Raw genomic sequence first — 26,207 nt, 5'->3', positions numbered from 1 at the left:
CCAGGCAGAGAAGTCATCAAGAAAGGTTGATACCGATCCAGGGGGCCGGTAGATCCCAGCTATCCTTAGAGAAACTGGAGAGAAAAGACGAATGCAGTGCGCCTCAGATGAGGAGAGTGACAGAGAGGGAGGTGGGTGAAGTACCTGAAAGGTGCTATGTGGGGCTAGAAGGATTCCTATTCCCTCCTCCTTTGCATCCACTGGATCTGGGGGAGCGAGTCCAGAGAATGTCACCATGGGAGAGGGCAGTAGAGGATGCTGCGTCGGATTCATGAAGCCAGGTTTCAGTAATGGCAAGTAGATTAAAGGAGATAGCGATGAAGAGGAACACCAGGAGAGAGGTGAGTTTGGTACAGAGCGGACGTTCCAAAGGGCGCAAGAGGAGGGGAGTCTGGTTTTGGGAAGAAGAGGAATGGGAACTAAATTGTGTGGATTGAGGGGGGTTGGGTAAGGAAGCCAAAGAAAAGTCTACATATAAACACAAAGGCCCAGAGTCACAGAGAGCGGGCGCACATTACGCCGCCGTAGAGTAACCAATGTACGCTGCGCCAACGCAGCGCAGAGAGGCAAGCAATGCATTCAGCAAGCCAGTGCTCCCAATGCTGCGCCAGCGTGGCGTGGGATTCAAAGGCGTACGCGGCGTTGGTGGAAGTGGGCGTGACCCATGCAAATGAGGCGTGACACCATGCAAATGATGGGCCGAGCGCCAGACAGATACGTATCACGAACTGCGCCGTGACGTGGACGCATCCCCCTGCGCCTGCTCACAACCACGTCGGAACAACTGCCTAAACTACGCCGGATCACTGCGTACGGCGTGAACGTGACCTACGCCCAGCCAGACACACGTCCAACGTAAAATACGCAGGCTTGTGTTCCCTGGTGCATACCTTTGCATGTCTGCTGCTGGGTTGCACCTCCTTTATGGAGAATAACTTTACGCCGGACGTACAACTTACGCGCACCTCGCTTAGCCTGCGTCGGGCGCACGCAGGTTCGTGAATCGCAGTATTTCCCTCATTTGCATGTTTGAATGGCTAATCAATGGGAGCGGCACCATGCTCCCAGCCTAAATGTGCGCCCACTCTACATCAGCGTAAGCAAGCTACTAGGGTTGCCACCTCATCCCTTTAAAACAGAACACATATTAATTACACAGGTTCTGAGGCTAATTTAATGCAGGTAAGACACCAAATGAGTCTAATTACCACCTTAATTAGCCACAGAACCTGTGTAATTAATATGTGTTCTGTTTTAAAGGGATGAGGTGGCAACCCTATCGGCGGGGTGTAGCCTGGTTTTAGGCGCATATCTGTTTGTGGGTCTAGCGCACAGATACGACGGCGCACATTTGCACTTACGTCGGCGTAACTTGTTATACGTCGACGTAAGTGCTTTGTGAATCTGGTCCAAAGTTTACACAATGAGACGTCTCTCGCGACTGCAGTTCCTCTGAGCACCACAAGATGGCAATCCTGTCACTGAGACGGGAAAATTTATGGTAAACAGGAAATGATGTCAGGTACAGACAGGAAGTTCCGGGTGAGAGGTGAGTTGGGAAGAAGTAGAGAGAAGACATTGCTGAAAGTGGCAGGAGAGGAGGTAATACGATTTTTATGTTTTATTTACACCCAGTAACCCCGTCATGTCCGTCCTCTTCCTCCATAGTCACTGTGACGTCTTTTATCTCCAGCAGATGATGATACACACATATATATAGAATAGACAAACGACAAGACAAACATAACAAAATCCACATCTAAATGACTTCCCCACCCATCCCCACACCTAATAACAGTTATATAATCCTTTAGGAAAGACTACGAAGGTAATTGGTGGGAAAAGCGAAACATCTGAACAACATATACCGGCCATTCCGTTCCATGGAGGAGTGGGAGTTTTTAGAAGGACACAAGGATCTCTACAAGGACGCCATGATGGAGAATCAGCCGCCCCTCACATCACCGGGTAAGAGGAGACTTTATTGTAAAGGAGAGAGCAGTACAGAGGGTCCACCTAGATCCCCCATCATCTGATAAACACATAGAAACAATGTATTCAGTCAGTGTGTGTGTTTCCTACAGATGGATCCAGTAATGGGAACCCACCAGAGAGATGTCCCCGTCCTCTGTATTCCCGGGATTCCACACAGGAAGGTCACACCATCCCCCACCATCATCAGGTAGATGAGGAACAATTATTGGTAGTTATGATTTATACACAAACATGTTTATTATAATGAATGTTTTATTATATATTCAGAGTGGAAAAGTCGGAAATTATAAAATTGTTGTTAAAGAAGAGTATAAAACGGAGGATGAGGAGTATGGTCAGATGGAGGAGTTTTCAGACGGACACAAGGATATGATGGAGCCACCTAATACCAGGAACCCACCAGAGAGATGTCCCCGTCCTCTGTATTCCCGGGATTCCACACAGGAAGGTCACACCATCCCCCGCCATCATCAGGTAGATGAGGAACAATCACTGATAGTATCATTAGGATCTGTACATTATCTGCATTGTTACCATTGATGTAATTTTTATTATATATTCAGAGTGGAAACTTGAGAGATTCTAAAGTTGAGGTTAAAGGTGAGCTAAAAGAGGAGGATGAGGAGTATGGTGTGATGGAGGAGTTTTCAGAAGAATCCACGGATATGATGGAGCCACCTAGTGACAGAAACCCACCAGAGAGATGCCCCCGTCCTCTGTATTCCGGGGATTCCACACAGGAAGATCACACCATCCCCCACCATCATCAGGTAGGTGGAGTTGAGGGTCGGGAACATAAAGTGATTGAACACTCTGACATGTGGAGACGATGTGTGGACTCTACAAGATGATATTTTCTATGTGATCTCACATCATAAATACTTCTATGTTACAGATGTTATTTTCTGCCATTCTGTTGGTTTAGGGTGAAGATCTGATGAACCTGAAAGTCGAGGGTGAAGTAGAAGAGATCTATGTGGGGGATGATCAGCAATATATGGAGGAGGCTGGAATGATGAGGACATTCATAGAGGAGGACACTCCTACAGAGATCAGCACAGGTGACCCATAATATATTCTTCTCTTATATCTGCTCTGTTACTGCTCACTGATTGGTCCAGAGTATTGATGAGCCGAACAAAAATACAGTTCTCACCCCCTTTGTACTTTTTTGTGAACAAAGCCGTGAGGAATTCCTTTTATTAACACCAGACCCTTCTCCTAGATGAGGGTTTGCTACAAATGTTAATGAAGGACAATGGATGCACAAATAGGGTCAGTAGTCAGCGGATCCCACCATCTGCTGCGCCTACTACGCAGACTCACGCCCTTTATCCCGAAAGAAGACATAGCAGTCGTGGTGGGAACAATTATCAACTCCAGACTTGACTATGCAAATGCCCTCTATCTAGGACTCCCCAAATACCAAATCACTCGTCTGCAAGTCGTTCAAAATACGTCCGCTCGATTAGTGACCGGCAAAAAAACATGGGAATCAATCTCACCTTCACTGAGAGCCCTTCATTGGCTGCCAGTAAAAGACAGAATCACTTTCAAAGCACTCTGCCTAACGCATACGTGTATCCAAGGAAACGCCCCCCAATATCTATGCGAAAAACTAAAAGCTCACAAACCCAATCGCGTTCTGCGATCCACCAACCAAAATCTACTCCAGATACCCAAAGCCAGATACAAGTCCAAAGGAGAATAAAGATTTGCAGTCCAAGGACCTAGACTGTGGAACGCTCTACCAACCACCATCCGATTGGAGGTGAACCACTTGACCTTCAGAAGAAAGATCAAAACCTCTCTTTTGAGATCAAAAAGTTTACTCAGGGAATGGATACTAAGCGCCCAGAGGCGATTCAGTTTGCATGTGTTGCGCTATATACGTTTTTCACTCACTCAAGGACCAGAAACCCAGAGTAGGGTTCACCTTCATAACTGATTTGAAGGGGATCTGAGAGGCAGGAATTGCTCAAGGAACCCTTAGCAATCTCTGGAGGCACCCTAGAGTTCCATGGAACCCTGTTGAGGAACAATGCTCCTTATACTTGTGGTCATTGGGAAGAATTACCCCTTTACAGATAGCTAAAAAGATCAATGGTGTCAGTGAGAACTTATCTGAGAGGCGGAAGTTGCTCATCGCCCAATGAACCCCTAGCAACTTCTGGAGGAACTCTAGGATTCCATGGAACCCTGGTTGAGGAAGAATGCTCCTTACACTTGAGGTCATTGGGAAAAATTACCTCCTTACAAATAGCTAAAAAGATCAATGGTGTCAGTGGGAACTTATATGAGAGGCAGAAGTTGCTCATCGCCCAAGGAACCCCTTGCAACTTCTGGAGAACACCTAGGGTTCCATGGAACCGTGGTTTAGAAAGAATGCCCCTTTAGGAATTCCCTTCATCTATACCAGACCCTTATCCTAGATGAGGGTTTGCTACAAATGTTAATGCAGAACCAGAAACCCAGAGTGGAGGTTCCCCTTCATAACTGACTTGAAGGGGATCTTATCCGAGAGGCAAAAATTGCTCATTGCTCAAGGAACCCCTGGAAACCTCTGGAGGAACCCTGGTTGAGGAAGAATGCTCCTTACAGTTGTGGTCATTGTGAAGAATTACCCCCTTACAGATAGCTAAAAAGATCAATGGTGGTAATTCTTGTTAAAAAAAAAGATCAATGGTGTCAGTGAGAACTTATCTGAGAGGCAGAAGTTGCTCGTCGCCCAAGGAACCCCTAGCAACTTCTGGTGGACACCTAGGGTTTCATGGAACCGTGGTTTAGAAATAATGCCCCTTACACATGTGGTCTTTAGGAATTCCCTTCATCTATACCAGACCCTTATCCTGGTGTCAGTGGGAACTTATCTGAGGGGCATAAGTTGCTCATCGCCCAAGGAACCCCTAGCAACTTCTGGATGAACTCTAGGATTCCATGGAACCCTGGTTGAGGAAGAATGCTCCTTACGCTTTTGGTCATTGGGAAAAATTACCTCCTTACAAATAGCTAAAAAGATCAATGGTGGTATTTCTTGTTAAAAACAAAAGGTCAGTGGGAACTTATTTGAGAGGCAGAAGTTGCTCATCACCCAAGGAACCCCTAGCAACTTCTGGAGGACGCCTAGGGTTCCATGGAACCGTGGTTTAGAAAGAATGCCCCTTACACATGTGGTCTTTAGGAATTCCCTTCATCTATACCAGACCCTTATCCTGGTGTCAGTGGGAACTTATCTGAGGGGCAGAAGTTGCTCATCGCCCAATGAACCCCTTAGCAACTTCTAGAGTTCATCCAGGATTCCATGGAACCCTGGTTGAGGAAGAATGCTCCTTACGCTTTTGGTCATTGGGAAAAATGACCTCCTTACAAATAGCTAAAAAGATCAATGGTGGTATTTCTTGTTAAAAACAAAAGATCAATGGTGTCAGTGGGAACTTATTTGAGAGGCAGACGTTGCTCATCGCCCAAGGAGCCCTTAGCAACTTCTGAAGAACACCTAGGGTTCCATGGAACCGTGGTTTAGAAAGAATGCCCCTTACACATGTGGTCTTTAGGAATTCCCTTCATCTATACCAGACCCTTGTCCTAGATGAGGGTTTGCTACAAATGTTAATGAAGGACCAGAAACCCAGAGTGGAGGTTCCCCTTCATAACTGACTTGAAGGGGATCTTATCTGAGAGGCAAGAATTGCTCAAGGAACCCCTAGCAACGTCTGGAGGAACCCTAGAGTTCCATGGAAACCTGGTTGAGGAAGAATTCTCCCTACGCTTGTGGTCGTTGGGAAAAATGACCTCCTTACAGATGGCTAAAAAGATCAATGGTGTCAGTTGGAACTTATCTGAGAAGTTTCTCATTGCCCAAGAAACCTCTGGAGAACACCTAGGGTTCCATGGAACCCTGGTTTAGAAAGAATGCTCCTGACACATGTGGTCATTAGAAAGAATTACCTCCTTACAGATGGATATTTGCCTGTGTGGCCATGTATCCACACATAGGCATGTACAGGCATATTTGAAGAGGAACGTTTACAGGCAGGGAAGAAAAAAAAAACTACTAAAAGTGCATCCTGAGAGGAGCATTTCAGCATAATCTCCACTCAAATGCGCCGAAACGCGTAAATCGACTTTAGTGGTCCACAAAAAGTTTTCGTTTTTAACTGGTAAAATGACAATCCATGAATTCTTGTCTTTACAGGAAGTTACCGGAGTTGTGTTCCTCTTATCACGACTAAGGACGCGTCCCAGTCGGAGCTCATTGCCGCAGTAGAGAAGCACCCTGAACTGTGGGACTTTGCCCACCCACGATACCTGGATCGGGTCCTAAAAAGGTCAATATGGCAGGAAATATGCCAATCGCTGACCTTGAACTGGGATGACCTGGGTAGACGGCAGAAGGAGATTAGGGGTAAGTAGTGTGGACCCCCCATGACCCCCCCCCGTCCATGTTCACTTTCCAGTATCTTGTACATGAAATATTGACTTATTAATATTTTTCCAGAGAAAACGCTCCGCATTCGGTGGAAATCGCTGCGAGATCGGATGCGGCGCCAACTCACTTTGGAGAAGGTGGCGGCCAGAAGTGGAGCCCCATCCTGTGGCATAAAACCCCATCCGTTTTCGGCACAGCTCGCCTTCCTACGAAAGGCAATGGAGTCTACAGAGTAAGTGGGAGGTTCCTCTTCCTGGTCACCTGATTGCTGTGATGGCCTCTGATTGGCTATGACTGGGACCACCTCAATACCGGGCCTATTCTGGCACTCCTCTCCGACATGCACAAATCATCATTCTTTTGCTAGAAAATTACTCAGAACCCCCAAACATTATATATGTTTTTTTTTAGCAGACACCCTAGGGAATAAAATGGCGGTCATTGCAACTTTTTATCTCGCACAGTATTTGCGCAATAATTTATCAAACGGCTTTTTTTGGGGGGGGAAAAAATGGTTTCATGAATTAAAAAATAACAGTAAAGTTAGCCCAAATTTTTTGTATAATATGAAAGATGATGTTACGCCGAGTAAATAGATACCTAACATGTCACGCTTTAAAATTGCGCACACTCATGGAATGGCGCCAAACTTCGGTACTTAAAAATCTCCGTAGGCGACGCTTTCGAATTTTTTTTACAGGTTACCAGTTTAGAGTTAGAGGAGGTCTAGGGCTAGAATTATTGCTCTCGCTCTAACGCACGCGGCGGTGATACCTCACATGTGAACGGCGTTTACATATGTGGGCTGGACTTGCGCTTCTGAGCGTGAGCTACCGGGGGCGTTTTACATTTTTTTTTTTTTATTATTATTATTTATTTATTTTTTACACTTTTTTCTACATTTTTTTTTTTTTATCACTTTTATTCCTATTACAAGGAATGTAAACATCCCTTGTAATAGGAATGGTGTGTGACAGGTCCTCTTTATGGAGAGAGGCGGGGTCAATAAGACCCCATATCTCTCCTCCAGGCTGGAAAGCATGAGATCATGAAAAAAAAAAACACTGATCTCATGCTTACTAGCCGCAATCACGGCTTTGTTTACTTCCGGGTACCGGGGCGTGACGTCATCACATCGCGCCCTGGCCTCCGACGGTCATAGAGATGACCGGTGACCATCTGGTCACCAGTCATCTCTATGCTTTCCATCTGGAGCCGGACGATTCTTTCTCCGGGCCCCCGATGGCACGGGAGAGCCCGGAGAAGCACCGGATGGCGGTGGGAGGTCACCTCCCACCGCCTATAAGAACGATCAAGCGGCGGAACTGCGGGGGGGGGACCTCTGGGCCCCTTACAACAATATATATATATATATATATATATATATATATTTATAAAAAATTGTGGGGTAGCCATCCTGGGGACCTCTGGGACCTTTAATAAAAATAGAAAAGAAAGAAAAAAAATATATAAAATATTTATATATATATATATATATATATATATATATATATATATATATATATATATATATATAAAAAAGGACCTCCGGGCCCTTTTAATAATTTTTTTTTTCTTTTAAATATATATATATTTTTAAATATATATATATATATATATATATATATATATTTTTTTTAATAAATAAATATATATATATAAAAAGGGGGGGGGTTGCCATCTGGGGCCCTGGGGACCTCTGGGCCCTTTAACAAAAACAAAAAATATATATATATAAAAAAAGGGGCCTTGCCCCCCGGGACCCTGGAGACCTCCTTGCCCCTTACAGAAAAAAACTAAATTTAAAAAAAAAATAATAAAAAAAAGGGGGTTGCCATCAGGGCCCCTGGGGACCTCCGGGCCCCTTACAGGTGTACTGCGTAGGAAGAATGGTATCCTATCATTGGTGTCGGTGGGAGAAATAGTGCCCCAAGGGCCAGATAAGGGCAAGCAAAGGGCCGCAGTTTGGGGACTGCTGGTCTAGAGTACTATAGTACTTTTTACCTTACTACAATGAGGTCAGGGGCCGGTCAGATGTCACGGAAGTGATCCTGTGTACATCCAAGTAGGACTTTACATTGCCGGGACAAAGCCACCGGCAGAAGAATTCGCTTCTTTGCGGATCTCATTTCTAATGTTTTCTCTCTATAGGAACTCTGCAAGTGAGAGGGAGAAACCGGGGAATGAGAGTGAGGCCACGCCCCCCAACCCGCCCACTTCTGGTAGAACACCGGTGGCGACCTCCTATCCCGCCAAACCGAGGGGATCCCAACAGTCCACCAACATTGATGTGTCACCTCGTCAGGTATTTACCTCTATCTATCCATCTATCGACACTATATTACCAAAAGACGGGAAACAGAAGCTCCATCTTTTTTTTTGTGGTGGAGAATGCGGGCAACGGAAGCTCCATCTTTTTTTTTGTGGTGGAGAATGTGGGCAACTGAAGCTCCATCTTTTTTTTTTGTGGTGGAGAATGCGGGCAACGGAAGCTACATCTTTTTTTTTTTTTGTGGTGGAGAATGCGGGCAACGAAAGCTACATCTTTTTTTTTTTTTTGTGGTGGAGAATGCGGGCAACAGAAGCTCCATCTTTTTTTTTTTTTTGGTGGAGAATGCGGGCAACAGAAGCTCCATCTTTTTTTTTTTTTGGTGGAGAATGCGGGCAACGGAAGCTCCATCTTTTTTTTTTGTGGTGGAGAATGCGGGCAACGGAAGCTCCATCTTTTTTTTTGTGGTGGAGAATGCGGGCAACGGAAGCTCCATCTTTTTTTTTTTGTGGTGGAGAATGCGGGCAACGAAAGCTCCATCTTTTTTTTTTGTGGTGGAGAATGCGGGCAACAGAAGCTCCATCTTTTTTTTTTTTTTTGGTGGAGAATGCGGGCAACGGAAGCTCCACCCTTTTTTTTTTGGTGGAGAATGCGGGCAACGGAAGCTCCATCTTTACATACACTATATTACCAAAAGCCGTTGCTGGTTCAGTCCCTCTAGCCCAGTCCTGACCTCAACCCGATAGAACACCTTTGGAATGAATTAGAGTGGAGGCTGCGAGCCAGGCCTTCAATGACTGACCTCACAAATGCTCTTCTGGAAGAATGGTCAAACATTCCCATTGACACACTCCTAAACCTTGTGGACATCCTTCCCAGAAGAGCTGAAGCTGTTATAGCTGCAAAGGGTGGGCCCACTCAATATTGAACCCTATGGACTAAGACTGGGGTGCCACTAAAGTTTATGTGCGTGTAAAGGCAGGCGTCCCAATACTTTTGACAATATAGTATATATACCTGGAATCTACAGGCCAGTCAGTCTAACATCAATAGTATGTAAACTTTTAAAGGTGTCCCAATACTTTTGGTAATATAGTGTATATCTCTCTCTCATCTCCATAGTCTGTCTATCATGTATCCATTGTCTATAAGAAATTTTCCATCTCTTTAGGGTGCTGTGGCAAAGGAGTGCTCGGGCACTTTTGGGCGTTCCTATAGACGTGAGCAGCGGCAGAGGGAGAGAGAGAGACCCCCGAAAGTCAAGGACAGGATCTTACAGCTGCTGGATGAAATGCGGCAACCACCCAGTAAACCTGCATACAGAGATCCATTCCTAGATCCCAACGATGAGAGGGCTGTCTTCTGCCGGAACCTCTATCATTTGCTGGCAGACCTCAGCAGGGAGAATGAAATGCAGGTCCAGGATGGTATTGTTGCATATGTCATCGCCTGCAGGTCCGCTCAACGCAATGGGCTTCCAATGCCACACTTTACGTATGCTCCGCCTGCTTCATATCTGTCTGCAGCTCCTCCAGGGCCACCCCTATACCCAGTTAATTCTGTGACCCCAGGTCCCCCTACTCTCTACCCCCAAACCCCAGCTCCTGCAGGTCCACCTCTATACCCAGCGACTTCTGCAACGCCAGGTCCCCCCGCTCACTACCCGCAAACCCCAGCTCCTGCAGGCCCACCCCTATACCCAGCGACTTCTGCGACGCCAGGTCCCCCTGTTCCCTACCCCCAAAACCCAGCTCCTCCGCACGCCCCCTCCTCATTCTCACCAGACTCGTGGCCTTCCCACTACTTCAGTTAATCCATCCCAGTCCCCGTTCGATTTTTCACAGGGACGTTCTTCCTCCTTCCTTCACTGTTTACCACATTCTGTCAGCTGAGGCCCCCCCCATTCATTTCTTTGATCAACCCTCAACTATCCAGGTGGCTATATTTGTGTCTTATGTTGCTTCATTGGGCAAATGTTGAGGCTACTTTTCTTTCTCGCATTAAAAAAAAATATTCAATAAATGTGTGTTTGGCCTGAACAGGGACGTTCTTCCTCCTTCCTTCACTGTTTACCACATTCTGTCAGCTGAGGCCCCCCCCCATTCATTTCTTTGATCAACCCTCATCTATCCAGGTGGCTATATTTGTGTCTTATGTTGCTTCATTGGGCAAATGTTGAGGCTACTTTTCTTTATCGCATTCTCGCATTAAAAAAAAATATTCAATAAATGTGTGTTTGGCTGATACTGTTCGCGACATTATGCAGTTAATAAAAAAATAATTCTGCAAATCCATCTTTTTGTCAATTTTTTTTTCAGTTCTAGGAAATGCATCAGCCGCACCTCGCTTTTTTTTATCCGTGTGGAGTAATGTTACTATTCTCAGAGAATGGAAGCCTTACCTCACACGGATGAAAACTACACTTCACTTTTCCATTTGTGTGGGGTAATGTGTGCATTCACAGGCAGCCTTACCTCGCATTGGCTGAAAAAAATCCACCTCCCTTATTTATCCATGTGGAGTAATGTTCCTTTTTTTCAGAGAATGGAAGCCTCACCTCACACGGATGAAAACTACACTTCACTTTTTCCATCTGTGAGGGGTAATGTGTCCATTCACAGGCAGCCTTACCTCAAATGGCTGAAAAAATACACCTCGCTTTTTTTATCCATGTGGAGTAATGTTACTATTCTCAGAGAATGGTAGCCTTACCTCACACGGATGAAAACTACACTTCACTTTTCCATCTGTGTGGGGTAATGTGTGCATTCACAGGCAGCCTTACCTCGCATGGCTGAAAAAAATCCACCTCCCTTATTTATCCATGTGGAGTAATGTTCCTTTTTCTCAGAGAATGGAAGCCTTACCTCACACGGATGAAAACGACACTTCACTTTTCCAAATGTGTGGGGGTAATGTGTGCATTCACAGGCAGCCTTACCTCACATGGCTGAAAAAAATCCACCTCCCTTATTTATCCATGTGGAGTAATGTTCCTTTTTCTCAGAGAATGGCAGCCTTACCTCACACGGATGAAAACTACACTTCACTTTTCCATTTGTGTGGGGTAATGCTTCTATGCTCTGAGAACTGAAACTTTACCTCACATGGTGGAAAAAAAACACCTCACTTTTTCATCTGTATTGTGTCCATTTACAGAGAATAGAAGCCTTACCTCACACGGATGAAAATACACATTACTATTTTACCCATGTGGAGTAATGCATTCATTTGCAGACAATAGAAGTCTTACCTCACATGGCAGAAAACATTTCCCTCACTTTTTCATCTATGTGGGGTTATACATCCATTCTTAAAGAATAGAAGCCTAACCTCACTTGGATGAAAGCTCCACTTCACTTTTTCATTTATTTTGGGTAATGTGTCTGTTCTCATAGAACTGAAACCTTACCTCACACAGCTGCGAAAATCCATCTCCATTTTTCATATGTGTGGAATAATGTGTACATTCTCAGAGAATGGAAGCCTTACCTCACACGGCTGCAAAAATACACCTCAATTTTTCATCTGTGTGAGGTAATGTGTCCATTCTCGAAGAATGGCAGCCTTGCTTCACACGGCTGAAAAGATAAACCTTTTGAGTAATGTTTCTATTCTCAGAGAATGGAAGCCTTGCATCAAACGGATAAAAACTACACTTCACTTTTCCAAATGTGTGGGGTAATGTGTCCATTCACAGGCAGCCTTACCTCACATGGCTGAAAAAATACACCTCGCATTTTTATCCATGTGGAGTAATGTTTATTTTCTCAGAGAATAAAAGCCTTACCTCACACGGATGAAAAATGAAATTCCATTTTTTTCATTTGTGTGGGGTAATGCTTCCATTCTCTGAGAACTGAAGCTTTACTTCACATGGTGGAAAACATACACCTCACTTTTTCATCTGTATTGGGTATTGTGTCCATTTACAGAGAATAGAAGCCTTACCTCACATGGATGAAAATACACATTACCATTTTACCCATGTGGAGTAATTCATTCATTTGCAGATAATAGAAGTCTTACCTCACATGGCAGAAAAAATACGCCTCACGTTTTCATCCATGTGGGGTTTTACGTCCATTCTTAAAGAATAGAAGCCTAACCTCACATGGATGAAAGCTCCGCTTCACTTTTTCATTCATGTTGGGTAATGTGTTTATTCTCAGACAACTGAAGCCTTACCTCACATGACGGAAAAATTACACCTCACTTTTTCATCTGTGTGGAGTAATGTATACATTCTCAGAGAAGGAAGGCCTTACCTCAGATGTCGAAATAAATACACCTCGCTTTTTTTTATCTGTGTGAGGTAATGTGTCCATTCTTGAAGAATGGAAGCCTTGCTTCACACGGCTGAAAAAATACACCTCACTTTTTCATCTGTGTGGCGTAATGCATTCATTTTCACAAAATGGAAGCCTTACCTCACATGGATGAAAAGTATACTCCTCTTTTCACCTGTGGGGGGGGGGGGTAAGGCTTCCATTCACAAAGGAAAAAAATACACCTCACTTTTTCATCCGTGTGGAGAATAATATTTATTTGTTCAGAGAATGGCAGCCTTACCTCACACGGATGAAAACTACACTTTGCTGTTTCATTTGTGTGAGGTAATGTGTCCATTCTCAGAGAATGGAAGCCTTACCTCACCTGTCAGAAAAAATCCACCTCACTTTTTCATCCATGTGGAGTAATGTTTCTTTTCTCCAGAGAGTGGAAGCCTTCCATCACACGGATGAAAACTACACTTAACTTTTTCATTTGTGTGGGGTAATGCTTCCATTCTCGGAGAACTGAAGCTTTGCCTCACATGATAGAAAAAATACACCTCAATTTTTCATCCTTATTGGGTATTGTGTCCATTTACAGAGAATAAAAGCCTTACCTCACATGGATGAAAATACACTTCAATTTTTCATCCGTGTGAGGTAATGTGTCCATTTTTAGAGAATAGAAGGCTTACCTCACACAGATGAAAAATACACATTACTATTTTATCTGTGTGAAGTAATGCATTTATTTGCAGACAATAATAGAAGTCTTACCTCACATGGCGAAAAAAAATACGCCTCACTTTTTCATCCATGTGGGGTTATACGTCCATTCTTAAAGAATAAAAGCCTAACCTCACTTGGATGAAAGCTCCACTTCACTTTTTCATTCATTTTGGGTTAATGTGCCCATGCTCAGAGAACTGAAACCTTGCCTTCCACAGCAGCAAAAGTACACCTCACTTTTCATCCATGTGGGGTAATGTGTATATTCTCCGATAATGAAAGCCTTACTTCATATGGCAGAAAATATGCACCTCAACTTTTCTTCCGTGTGAGGTAATGTGTCCATTCTTGAAGAATGGCAGCCTTACTTCACACGGCTGAAAAAATACACCTCACTTTTTCATCTGTGTGGCGTAATGCATTCATTTTCAGAAGATGGATGCCTTAATTCACATGGATAATAAGTATATCTTTTCATCTGTGTGGGGTAGAGCATCCATTCACAGAGAAAAAAAATACACCTCACTTTTTCATCTGTGGGGAGTAATGTTTATTTTCTCAGACAATGGCAGCCTTACCTCACAAGGCTGAAAACTACACTTCACTTTTTCATTTGTGTGGGGTAATGCTTTCATTCTCGGAGAAATAAAGCCTTACCTCACACTGAATTCAAAAATACACCTCACTTCATCCATGTGGGGTAATGTATGCATTCACAGATAATGAATGCCTTACCTCACATGGATAAAAATTACACTTCATGTTTTCATCCATGTGGGGTAATCAGGGATGGACTGGCCATTGGGACTACAGGGAGTTTCCCGGTGGGCTGATGGCTCAGTGGACCGGCTTCAGTGACAGCGGACCGCTGTCCCCATCCGCTCCTCTGTCTGTCTCTCCCTTCCCGCAGTGATCACCTCTTCTCCCTCCCCACAGCGCTCACCTGGGGGGAACAGAGAAGCAGGGGGAGGACCAGAGGAGCAGGGGGGACGACAGAGGAGCATGGGGGAGGGGACAGACAGCTGACTCAACAGCTATGGCCTGGGAGTTTCTAACTTCTGCATAATCTTGTCCCATAAGGGGGAGCACTGAACTGATTCCTTGCCCCGGGTGAAATAATGTCTAGCTTTCCCACTGGTACTGCCTATAAGAATACCAGTACCAGTAGAACGGCTAGTGGCTAGTGAAGGGGGAGAGGGGGCTTGGGTGGCTGGAGGGGGGGGGGATTTGTCCGGCAGCCATGGGGGAGACCTGTAAAAGTGGGCGAGTCTGGTTGAAGTCCAGGGCCAAATTTTTGTCTTAGTCCAGCCCTGGGGGTAATGTGCTCATTCTCAGAGAATGGAAGCCTTACTTCACGTGGTGGAAAAAATACACCTCACTTTTTCATCCATGTGGCGTAATTTATTTTCTCAGAGAATGGCAGCCTTACCTCACACGGATGAAAACTACACTTCAGTTTTTCATTTGTGTGGGGTAATGTGTCCATTCACAGGCAGCCTTACCTCACATGGCTGAAAAAAATACACCTCGCTTTTTCATCCGTGTGGAGTAATGTTTCTTTTCTCAGAGAATGGCAGCCTTACCTCACACGGATGAAAACTGCACTTCACTTTTTCATTTGTGTGGGGTCATTATTTCATTCTTGGAGGACTGAAGCCTTACCTCACACGGATTAAAAAATACACCTCATGGCAATATGCCCATTCTCAAGGAATGGAAGCCTTACCTCACACAGCTGCAAAAATACAACTCACTTTTTCATCCTTGTTGGGTAATGTGTCGATTCACAGAGAATATAAGCCTTACTTCACACGGATGAAAATTACACTTTTTTTATCCATGTGGGATAATGTCTCCATTTTCAGAGAAAAGAAGCCTTACCCCACACGTCTGAAAAAATACACCTCACCTTTTCATCAGTGTGCGGAAATGCGTCCATTTGCAGGGAATGGAAAGCCTTACCTCACACGGATGCAAAATACAATAACTAGAGAGCAATAAACCACAAATCATTACTTTGAAAAACTTTATTCCAACAAAAATATATATTTTTTTATCATCATCATATTCATTTTGACACTTGACCCATCGAAAAAATTCCTAAATTTATTTGGAATGTCCATGACATGAGAACTGGAGCGTAAGTCCATAAACGGAACATCCTGAGCAGGGTTTAGGGTGCAGGTTCATAGGAGTCTCTCTCCTTTTTAATCAGAAAATTATGTAGCATTTTAATTTCTGGAAGGAAAAGAGCAAAGATCCCCGGTGCTGCACATCCGCAGAGTCCTATGGTGGTAGTAGGACTGGTGTGCAGTCATCTTGGAACAGGAAGAGTCCATCCCCCAAACTGTTCCCATAAAATTAGGAGCATGAAATTGTCCAAAATGTCTTGGTATGCTGACGACAGTGACGAGGAACTTGACTGGCCTGCAGAGTCTAGAGCTCAACCCGATAGAACACCTCTGGGTCAAATTATGCCGCGCACACACGGTCGGAATTTCCAACAAGAAAAGTTCGATGTGAGCTTTTGGTCGGCAATTCCGACCGTGTGTAGGCTCCATCTGACTTTTATTGTCGGAATTTCCGACAACAAAAATTTAAGAGCTGTTTCTCAATTTTTCCGACAAGAAAAGTTCTTGTCTGCAATTTCGACGCACAAAAAAACACACATGCTCTGAATCAATTTCGACGCATGCTCGGAGTCATTGAACTTCGTTTTTCTTGGCTCGTTGTAGTGTTGTACGTCACCGCATTCTGGACGGTTGGAATTTTGTGTGACCAGGTGTATGCAACACGAGTTTGAGCCAACATTCCGTCGGAAAAAAATCCACGGTTTTCTTGTCTGATTTTCCGATCGTGTGTACGTGACATTAGAGCGGAGGTTGCGAGCAAGCCCTTCTTGTCCAACATCAGTGCCAGACCTGCAATAGTCTTCACCGGCAGTTGGAGCTCATTGAATTATATCCAAAATATGGTAGAGTGATGTGATGGCAAGCAGGACAGCTTAAACAGGCTAGTGATATTCCTTAGAGTAGTTTTGGGAATAGATGTCTATGTACAGTGTCCTATGTAATGCAGTAAAGTGTTTCCATGGGTAAGGTGTCCGTACACAGTGTTCAAGCAAGATAATCAGCTAAGGATTGTGAACGATGGGTGACTGCCTTCTCACCAACTGCAGAACTGGATAGGAGCCTCCTGAACAGCGACCCTGGATGAGATGTCCTTCTGGGAAATAAATGGCGATGACCCACCAGCTTCTGGACACAGGCGGTCGTTGGATCCATCTGATGAGGTGGTGCCGCGGAGATATCTAGTGCACAGCAAGCTGAGTTCGGCCCTCACTCGATCACCGCGTAGTAGACCACAGCCCTAGGGTGACCACATTTCCAAACCATTCAGGGACACCCTTCCTTTCCAAAAACCAGCTTGTGCTGTAACGAATCACAGCACAGTGATTGGACACAAGAGGCAGGATTTATGAGTTCTCCAATCACAAGCAGAGGGCAGGATTGTGCTTCTCCAGGCATTCCCAGCCAGGACAAGTACTGTCAGTGAGTAAAGCGGTGATGTGGCAGCCTTTTTTGGAGGCATCAGATTGACCCGGGGGAGTGGATGTGTCAGTATCATTCCGGGACACTGTATTGTCCTGGAATGAATGTGCCCGGGACAGGCCTGCAAAATGCGGGACTGTCCCGGGCAATCCGGGACACGTGGTCACCCTAATCTATACCACTATAGGAGACATAGCCTCAAGCCATTGTGACCAGATATTCTCAAACTTACGCATGTGTTCCTTAAGAAATACGTATGTCTTTCAAAAGAGATAATCTTATTTAAGTCAAAAATCCAGTCAGATAAAGTCGGAGGGTAAAGGGAGGTCCACTTAAGGGCAATCTGTCTACAAGCCACAAAAGTGGCATGTGTAATAGTATTTACAATAGGAGGAGTATAAATGTGAGGATCATGGTAGCCTAGTGGGCACAAAAGTGGTTCAACCAAGATATTAACATCCAATAGCCCATTAAGAGTACCAACCACCTCTGCCCAATATCTCCGGAGTTTGGAGCATTGCCACAGGAGATGTATTGATGTCCCTGTGTTCCCACACCTTGCACAGGTTGAGTCAGATCGCAAACCAATATTATACAAAACTTTGTATATAGGTTCTATATACCCTATGAAGAATGACAATCCGAGTTAGTCTATATGATGGGGAAGGAGAAACGCAAGGGGATGATCGAAAAATATTGTCCCAAGCATCTTCAGGGATAAGGCCAAGATCCTGTTCCCACCCAACTTTAGATCGAATGGGAAAGTTGAACAGGAACTTATCTAACAATGCCCTCTAAGTCACAGAAGTAAGACCCTTAAGCCTTGTACACACGATAGGACTTCCATGCGACTTTTCCGCGGATTTTGGCCCAAAGGGCGTTGGCCGTGAACTTGGTATGCATACACACGGCCCAACATATTCAGCCACCGTACACCAAACCTTGTGGTTTTTCAGCTCTTTACTGCCACCCTTTGGACAACTTCTGCTATTGTTGTCTGATGTTTAGCATTGGTTTGGAGCATGCGTGTTTGTACTTTGGACTTTAGTTGGACGGACTTGCGTAGACACGATCGGATAAACTGACGTAACAGATTTATTGCCCAACAATTGGTGAGCATGAACAGCCAACTTTTGTTGTCGGTAATTCAGCCAACAATTGTCTGATAATTATTCGACACAACACGTCCATCAGACATTGACTTTGCATGTAGAAGAAAAAAAATACCTCAACTGAAGAAAATTGAACCCTTAGGGCGTGGCAAAAGAAATTGAAAAAAACGATTCGACTGCAGAGAAAACTCTCCCCTCAACTCTTCGAAGGATTTGGGGAGATCGTTCTCGTACAGCTGAGTAGTTACTCCAGATCTTTCCCATCTCTGAAAACCCCTCCTCTCTGGTTCTCAGACACAGGTGCCGATTCCCAACTGCCCCTTCGGGACTAGGGTCCCTGTAATCAGGTTTTGGAGGTTCTTCCCTCTTAAAACTCTTCAAACCTCTTAAATTCCTAGTATTTAATAAGGACTTATCAATCCAGAGAGTACTGAAAACCAGTCATCTCCTCCTCAACCAGATTACCCTGGAACCCCTCAACCTGCATGGGAGAGAAACCCTTAGCACTCAATGGATCTCAAACTTACTGAATGACATATTGGTATGGATGTCACACCACTTCCTCAAACTCAATCTTTCGAAAACTGAGCTTGTTATATTTCTTTCTTCCTCAGATATTTGGTGAATATATCTGCCGTCCAGTCTACATTCCCGGTGTCCTATACAAGATATACAGTACATACACACATGGCACAAAGCCGTGTTCACACTACGAAACGTTTCTCGGGGATGCACTTCCTTTGATCTCCACAAGATGGTGTTCTCACTTGTACGAGACAGGACAGGAAGTCTCGATGAAAGACAGGAAGTGATGTCAGGTATAAATTGACAGTTCCAGGTCAGAGTTGAGAGGAAGTAGAAAGGAGACATTGCTGGGACTGGCAGCAGAGGAGGTAATACGATCTCGTTTTCTATTTACACCCAGTAACACCCCCCCCCCCCTCCCCATCTTGTCCGTTCTCCTCCTCCATAGTCACTGAGACATCCTTTATCTCCAGCAGATGATGATACACACAAATATAGAATAAAATAATACATTTTTTCCATCCTATTTAAGACAAAGGCATCCAAATCTATAGGTTTATGAACCCACCATTTTCTACACCTGATAAAAGTTATATAATCCGTTAGGAAAGACTGATGAGGTGAGAAGGTCCCAGGAGGAGATGCGACCCATCTGAAGAAAACGTGTCGGCCTAACTGTTCCATGGAGGAGTGAGAGTATTTAGAAGGACACAAGGATCTCTACAAGGACGTCATGATGGAGAATCAGCCGCCCCTCACATCACCGGGTAAGAGGAGACTTTATTGTAAAGGAGAGAGCAGTACGGAGGATCCACCTAGATCCCCCATCATCTGATAAACACATAGAAACAATTAGGTAGATTCACAAAGAGTTAGGCCGGCTTATCACTAGAATCTACGCCGACTTATGTTTAAGCGTATGCTCAAACAGAGATACGCTTAAACATATCTAAGATACGACGGCTTGCGCCGTCCTATCTTAGATTGCAATATTTTGGATGGTTGCTAGGTGGCGCTTCCATTGCGGTCGGCGTAGAATATGTTAATGAGGAGATACGCCGACTCACGAACGTACGCCCGGCCGACGCAGTACTTTTACGCCGTTTACGTAAGAGATAGGCCGCGTAAAGTTAGAGCTAGGCCCTAGTTGGAATAGTAATGTCAAGTATGGCCGCCGTTCCCGCGTCGAAATTCAAAATGTTTACGTCGTTTGCGTAAGTCGTCCGTGAATCGGGATTTACGTAGTTTACGTCCACGTCAAAATCAATAGGCCCGTGCGGCGTACTTAGCCGCAATGCACACTGGGAAATGTAGGCACCCGGCGCATGCGCAGTTAAAAAAACGTGAAAAACGTAAGGTCAAAAACGTGAAAAACGTAAGGTCAAGCACCATTAACATAAAAACACGCCCCCCTCAAACACATTTGAATTAGGCGCCCTTACGCCCGCCGATTTAGGCTACGCCGCCGTAACTTAGCAGGTAAGTACATTGTGAATCATGTACTTGCCTAGCTAACTTACGGTGGCGTAGCCTAAACACACTAAGCTACGCCGCCGTAACTGTAGGCACTTCTCTCTGAATCTACCTATATTTATTCAGTCAGTGTGTGTGTTTCCTACAGATGGATCCAGTAATGGGAACCCACCAGAGGGATGTCCTCATCCTCTGTATTCCCAGGACTCCAAACAGGAAGATCAGGTTGGTGGGATGGAGTACCTAGAACATGAAAGACACGCGGAGATGATGTATGGATCCTACAAGACATTTTCTATCATTTTCTTGGTTTAGGATGAAGATCGGATCAGCAGGAAAGTTGAGGGTGAAGTAGAAGAGACGTATGTGAAGGATGATCGGCAATTTATAGAGGAGACTGGAATGGCAAGGACATTCATAGAGGAGGACACTCCTACAGAGATCAGTACAGGTGACCCATAATATATTCATAGATTAGTACGGAGGGTCCACCTAGATCCCCCATCATCTGATAAACACATAGAAACAATGGATCCAGTCAGTGTGTGTGTTTCCTACAGATGGATCCAGTAATGGGAACCCACCAGAGAGATGTCCCCGTCCTCTGTATTCCCGGGATTCCACGCAGGAAGATCAGGTTGGTGGAATGAAGCATTTAGAACATGAAAATGACTTGTGGAGATGATGTATGGATCCTACAAGACATTTTCTACAATTCTCTTGGTTTAGGGTGAAGATCGGATCAGCATGAATGTTGAGGGTGAAGTAGAAGAGACGTATGTGAAGGATGATCGGCAATTTACGGAGGAGACTGGAATGACGAGGACATTCATAGAGGAGAACACACCTACAGAGATCAGCACAGGTGAGCTATAATATATTCATAGATCAGTACAATACTTGTGTAGCGCCCCCTTTACTTTCAGTAAGGGCATTACGCTAAAGTTAGTGGGAGAATGAGAGAGGTAAGTTGCTCTCATTCTTAATTATGTTAAATTTGGCTATCGCCAAATCTGGATTGTTCTGTGGGCCAGTCTGCGTTCCAGGGATACAGTTACATCTCTGGGCGGCAGGTGGTGCCAGAGGGGTCCAGGTGGAGCCGCTTCTTCTCAGCAGCCAATTAGAGGAGTTTTCCCTCGCGGGGCATGCTGGGGAGGAGTATTTCTGTGGCTGAGGCCGTTGTTCTGGGTTCTTCGCGGGTTTCCTGGTTCCAGGTGCGGCACCCACCTTTAGGGTGTACGCACCTCGCGGGCCCCACCACTATGGCCTACCTGGCCTGGGGTCGTGCGCTACGCGGAGTTCCAGACTCTGGGCCCTCCTGGCCTGGAGCGACTGGTGCTGCCAAGGGGCCCCAGTGATTTACTGGGTCCCCCTTCTACTGAGAAGATCCAAAGCTGTATGCTGTTCGGTGGGGGATCGGCTTGAGGAGACCCCGGAGGCAGGTTATCCAAAAGGGCTTGAACGAACCATCGGGGATCTGGTGACCAGAACATTGACAGGTACACTTGCACTGTCAACCGGTGACCCTAGCACAATTTACTGGGAGGTTTAGCGCAACAATTTAGCTCATCCAAATTCTAGGTCTGTGGCAGAGGCCTCACTAGAGACAGGTCTGTGGCAGAGACCTGTTCCTCCCAGCAACCTTAAAGTGGCACTCCAGGTGCCAGGCCTGTGGCAGGGGTCTGTCTGGAGGCACTTCGCCCCCTCTGGCTGGAGTGGCGATGAACTGTACTACTACAGAAAGCAGGATTTCTTTCCTTCTATCCAAAGCCTGATACCGCAAAGTTCCTTTACTTCATCAACCTTTCCTGTCTACCTCAAGTTGATGTTGGTCGTGTTGGGCCGAGAAATAAAGCATTCAGAAAATCTTATCTACGAACTGGACATTCGCTTATTGCTCTACTCACTACCTTCACCCCTGGACAACACATAGAGGTAACTTAATACGCCGATCCCAAAACAATCAGCGGCTCCTAAAGGGGGTAGCGCTACACTTGATTTTCCAAGAAGCGTGCAAGCCACTCCTCTTCATCCCTGTTCCCTTGATTTCTCCAAGAGGCCCCACCTAGATCCCCCATCATCTGATAAACACATAGAAACAATGTATTCAGTCAGTGTGTGTGTTTCCTACAGATGGATCCAGTAATGGGACCCCACCAGAGAGATGTCCCCGTCCTCTGTATTCCCGGGATTCCACACAGGAAAGTCACAACTACAGAAAACGACATCAGGTAGATGAGGAACAATCCTTGATAATTATGATTTATACACAAGCGTGTTTGTTACAATGAATGTTTTATTCTATATTCAGAGTGGAAACCTTGGGGGATATAATACTGTTGTCGTTAAAGAAGAGAATAGAGATGAGGATGGGGAGTATGGTGTGATGAGGGAATTTCCTGAAGTACACAAGAACATCATGGTGGAGAATCAGCCGTCCCTCACATCACCGGGTAAGAGGAGACTTTATTGTAAAGGAGAGAGCAGTACGGAGGTGTAATCCAATTTTTCGAGGTGGTGTGATATTACTGATATGACAGGAGCCGGTGTCAGGTCACCTGTGGCCAGGTGACAAGTGCACCCCGTTGGGGTCAGGGATGCACCAGAGGGTAGTGAACCCTGTAGCCGACTGCTGCTATCAGAGAGGAAGCGTGAACCCAAGTTTCCCCAGGGCGCGGAGTCTAAGACCCAGCTTTGTGTTCACCAGAGCCTCTAGTGGTGAGGATGGCCTTCGCCGCAGCTGGATCCAGGTCGCGACCCCTGGGATCCCCTAGGTCACGCTCCGCAGGGAGAGAGGGGAAGCAGCAAGCAGGACAAGCGATAGTGATGGGTGAGCCGAGGTCAGGGCAACAGGCAGACAAGGGTAACCGAGGGACAGGCAAAAGGTCAGGGTCACAGGCAAACAGGAGAAGTCAGGGACGAGCCAAAAACGGTACACAGGAAGGTAATCGTAGCACACTGCAGACAGGAACTTAAGCTAAAAACACGGTTGAACAGCACTGTAGACCTGTAGTGCAACAGTTCATATAGACTTCCTGGGATGGCCTGGGTGGGGCCATACAGGAAGGAGAGGTGATAAAAAGGCAACCAGAACAGAGTCAGGCCTCTAATGAACAGATGGAGAGGTAAGCTGCCAGACTTTATTGCATATCCATGACAGCTGGCTTGCGGACTTGATGTTGGAAATTAATTACATCCCTGATTTCCAGCAGGTCCATATAACCAATGACCATTTCAGGAGGCGAGAACCATCCTCAGGACTGAGGAGGGAACACCCCCCAGAGTTGATTGGCCAAGGGTTATGCTGCGTACACACGATCGTTTTTCGGCATAAAAAAAAACGATGTTTTTAAAAACTTCATTTAAAATGATCATGTGTGGGCTTCACATAATTTTTCGGCTTCTGAAAAACGACAAAAAAAAAAATCGAACATGCTGCATTTTTTAACCTCGTTTTAAAAAATGTAGTTTTTCGGGTTGTAAAAAATGATCGTGTGTGGGCAAAAACGACGTTTTAAACTCGCGCATGCTCAGAAGCAAGTTATGAGAAGGGAGCGCTCGTTCAGGTAAAACTACCGTTCATAATGGAGTAAGCACATTCATCACGCTGTAACAGACAGAAAAGCGCGAATTGTCTATTACTAACACGGAATCGGCTAAAGCAGCCCAAAGGTGAATAGAACTTCCCCTTTAGAGTGCCGTCGTATGTGTTGTACGTCACCGCGCTTTGTTCATTATTTTTTTAAAACAATGGTGTGTGGGCAACGTCGTTTTTAATGATTAAGTTGGAAACATTTTGTTATTTGGACATGCTGAAAAACTTAGTTTTTTTTCATGCCGAAAAACGACCGTGTGTACGCGGCATAAGAGCCATGAAGGGCCAGGTTTCTGCTTTGGCCCCTTTCCACATCCTTTGGCTTCCCTCTACCTGTTCAGTACTTTTATCGAGGAGGATCCCCAATTTTTTTTTCCTTCTATTGGTTGAACTGGATGGACTTCCAGTTGTCTCTCCAGTTGTCATTTGCATGATACTTTGAGCCTGGAAGTCCACTTTTTATTTCATCTACCATCGCACCTTCCTTCGCCTATTGTTCCATTCCCACAAGTTCTCGGTTGCGCGCATCTTGGCCTTTCTTCAAAGGGGCCATGGATCGTTGCTTGGCCCTAAGAACTGTGAAGGGCCAGGTTTCTGCTTTGGACACTTTTTTTTTTTCGCCGTCCTATCTTAGGGTGCAATATTTTGGCTGGCCGCTAGGTGGCGCTTCCATTGCGGTCGGCGTAGAATATGTAAATTAGAAGCTACGCCGATTCACGAACGTACGCCCGGCCGACGCAGTACATTTACGCCGTTTACGTAAGAGATAGGCCGCCTAAAGTTATTCCATCAAATAGATGGAATAGTAATGTTAAGTATGGCCGCTGTTCCCGCGTCGAAATTCGAAAATTTTACGTCGTTTGCGTAAGTCGTCCGTGAATAGGGATTTACGTTGTTTACGTCCACGTCGAAACCAATAGGCCCGTGCGGCGGACGTAGCCGCAATGCATACTGGGAAATGTAGGCGCACGGCGCATGCGCAGTTAAAAAAAAGCCTCAAAAACGTCAGGTCAAGCTCCATTAACATAAAACACGCCCCCTTAGCTAAATTTGAATTAGGCGCCCTTACGCCCGCCAGCTTTAGGCTACGCCGCCGTAACTTAGCAGGCAAGTACTTTGAGAATCATGTACTTGCCTCGCTAACTTACGGCGGCGTAGCCTAAACACGCTAAGCTACGCCGCCGCAAAGTTAGGACAGGGTACATGAATCTAGCTATAGGTATTCGTGAAACATAGTCTTGTTTTCTGTGTGCCCCCATCCTTCTTGTCCAAAGGAAATGGCTCTCCATCTTTTTGTTTTCCAAATTTTTTGAAAAAAAAAATTTGTTAAATCTTTTTTTCACATTTTGTTCCCCCCCCCCAAAAAAAAATTCCCTTCTATTGGTTGAACTGGATGGACTTGTGTCTCTCCAGTTGTCATTTACATGATACTTTGAGCCTGGAAGTCCACTTTTCATTTCATCTATTATCACACCTTAAAGGCTTACTTTGCCTATTGCTCGTCTGTGGGGTTCCATGCCCACAAGTTCTTGGTTGCCCGCATCTTGGCTTTTCTTCAAATGGGCATGGAACGTTGCTTTGCCTCTAAGAACTTTGAAGGGCCAGGTTTCTGCTTTGGACTCCCAAATTTCAAATGGCAGAACTCCCTTGCCACCATGGGTTAAAGCATACACACAACCGTTTTTCACGACGTGAAAAACAAAGAGAAAAGATAGAGCAGGTTATAATATTTTTCGGGCAATTTTCTCATCTCATGTATGCGGCATTAGTGTTGGTGAGTCATCAGATCTGCCATGTTACCCATCAGACCACTCAGTGGATATTGCGGACAACTGTATTTAAGCTGCTTTGACCTGTTCAGTACAAGCTTTCCTCTCCTTGTTCCTTCACCAAACAAGGTCCTCGCCCCGGGTTACCTAGTCACCACAGACTGAAATCCCCTATCTGGTGGCAGACATAAGAATACGAAAGGGGTGGGTACGTGTTGTTGTTGCATGACTGTTACCCACATCTAGACTGAGGAACTTGGAGGCCTTGCGACAATCTCCCAAGATGCGTGCCAACCAGCGCTCCTCCATCCCCGTTCCCTTGATTCCCCATCATCAATGACAGGAGGGTTCACCTAGATCCCCCATCATCTGATAAACACATAGAAACAATGTATTGAGTCAGTGTGTGTGTTTCCTACAGATGGATCCAGTAATGGGAACCCACCAGAGAGATGTCCCCGTCCTCTGGATTCCCGGGATTCCACA

The 26,207-nt window shown here is 45.3% G+C and overlaps 1 protein-coding gene across 1 annotated transcript; it reads left to right on the top strand.

Annotated features, from left to right (window-relative positions):
* Positions 1–2,730: 2,730 nt before the first annotated feature.
* LOC120909618 (leucine-rich repeat extensin-like protein 2) lies at positions 2,731–10,894 on the top strand. Its single transcript, XM_040321372.1, has 6 exons — positions 2,731–2,765; positions 2,921–3,056; positions 6,191–6,400; positions 6,494–6,656; positions 8,576–8,729; positions 9,865–10,894. The coding sequence occupies exons 2-6, from the start codon at positions 2,933–2,935 to the stop codon at positions 10,504–10,506; spliced, it is 1,293 nt and encodes a 430-aa protein (XP_040177306.1). The 5' UTR covers positions 2,731–2,765; positions 2,921–2,932; the 3' UTR covers positions 10,507–10,894.
* Positions 10,895–26,207: the final 15,313 nt, after the last annotated feature.

The sequence above is a fragment of the Rana temporaria genome, chromosome 8 (genome assembly GCF_905171775.1).
Source record: "Rana temporaria chromosome 8, aRanTem1.1, whole genome shotgun sequence".
NCBI classification, from domain to species: domain Eukaryota; kingdom Metazoa; phylum Chordata; class Amphibia; order Anura; family Ranidae; genus Rana; species Rana temporaria.
The sequence above is the reverse complement of the archived record's forward strand: the minus strand, read 5'-3'. Positions and strand labels throughout refer to the sequence as shown.

Excerpts from the sequence above, each read along its gene's own strand:
- LOC120909618 (XM_040321372.1), top strand. The coding sequence starts at position 2,933 with ATGAACCTGAAAGTCGAGGGTGAAGTAGAAGAGATCTATGTGGGGGAT. Across the intron at positions 3,057-6,190 it reads TCCTACAGAGATCAGCACAG|GAAGTTACCGGAGTTGTGTT; the intron begins GTGACCCATAAT and ends TTGTCTTTACAG. Across the intron at positions 6,401-6,493 it reads ACGGCAGAAGGAGATTAGGG|AGAAAACGCTCCGCATTCGG; the intron begins GTAAGTAGTGTG and ends ATATTTTTCCAG.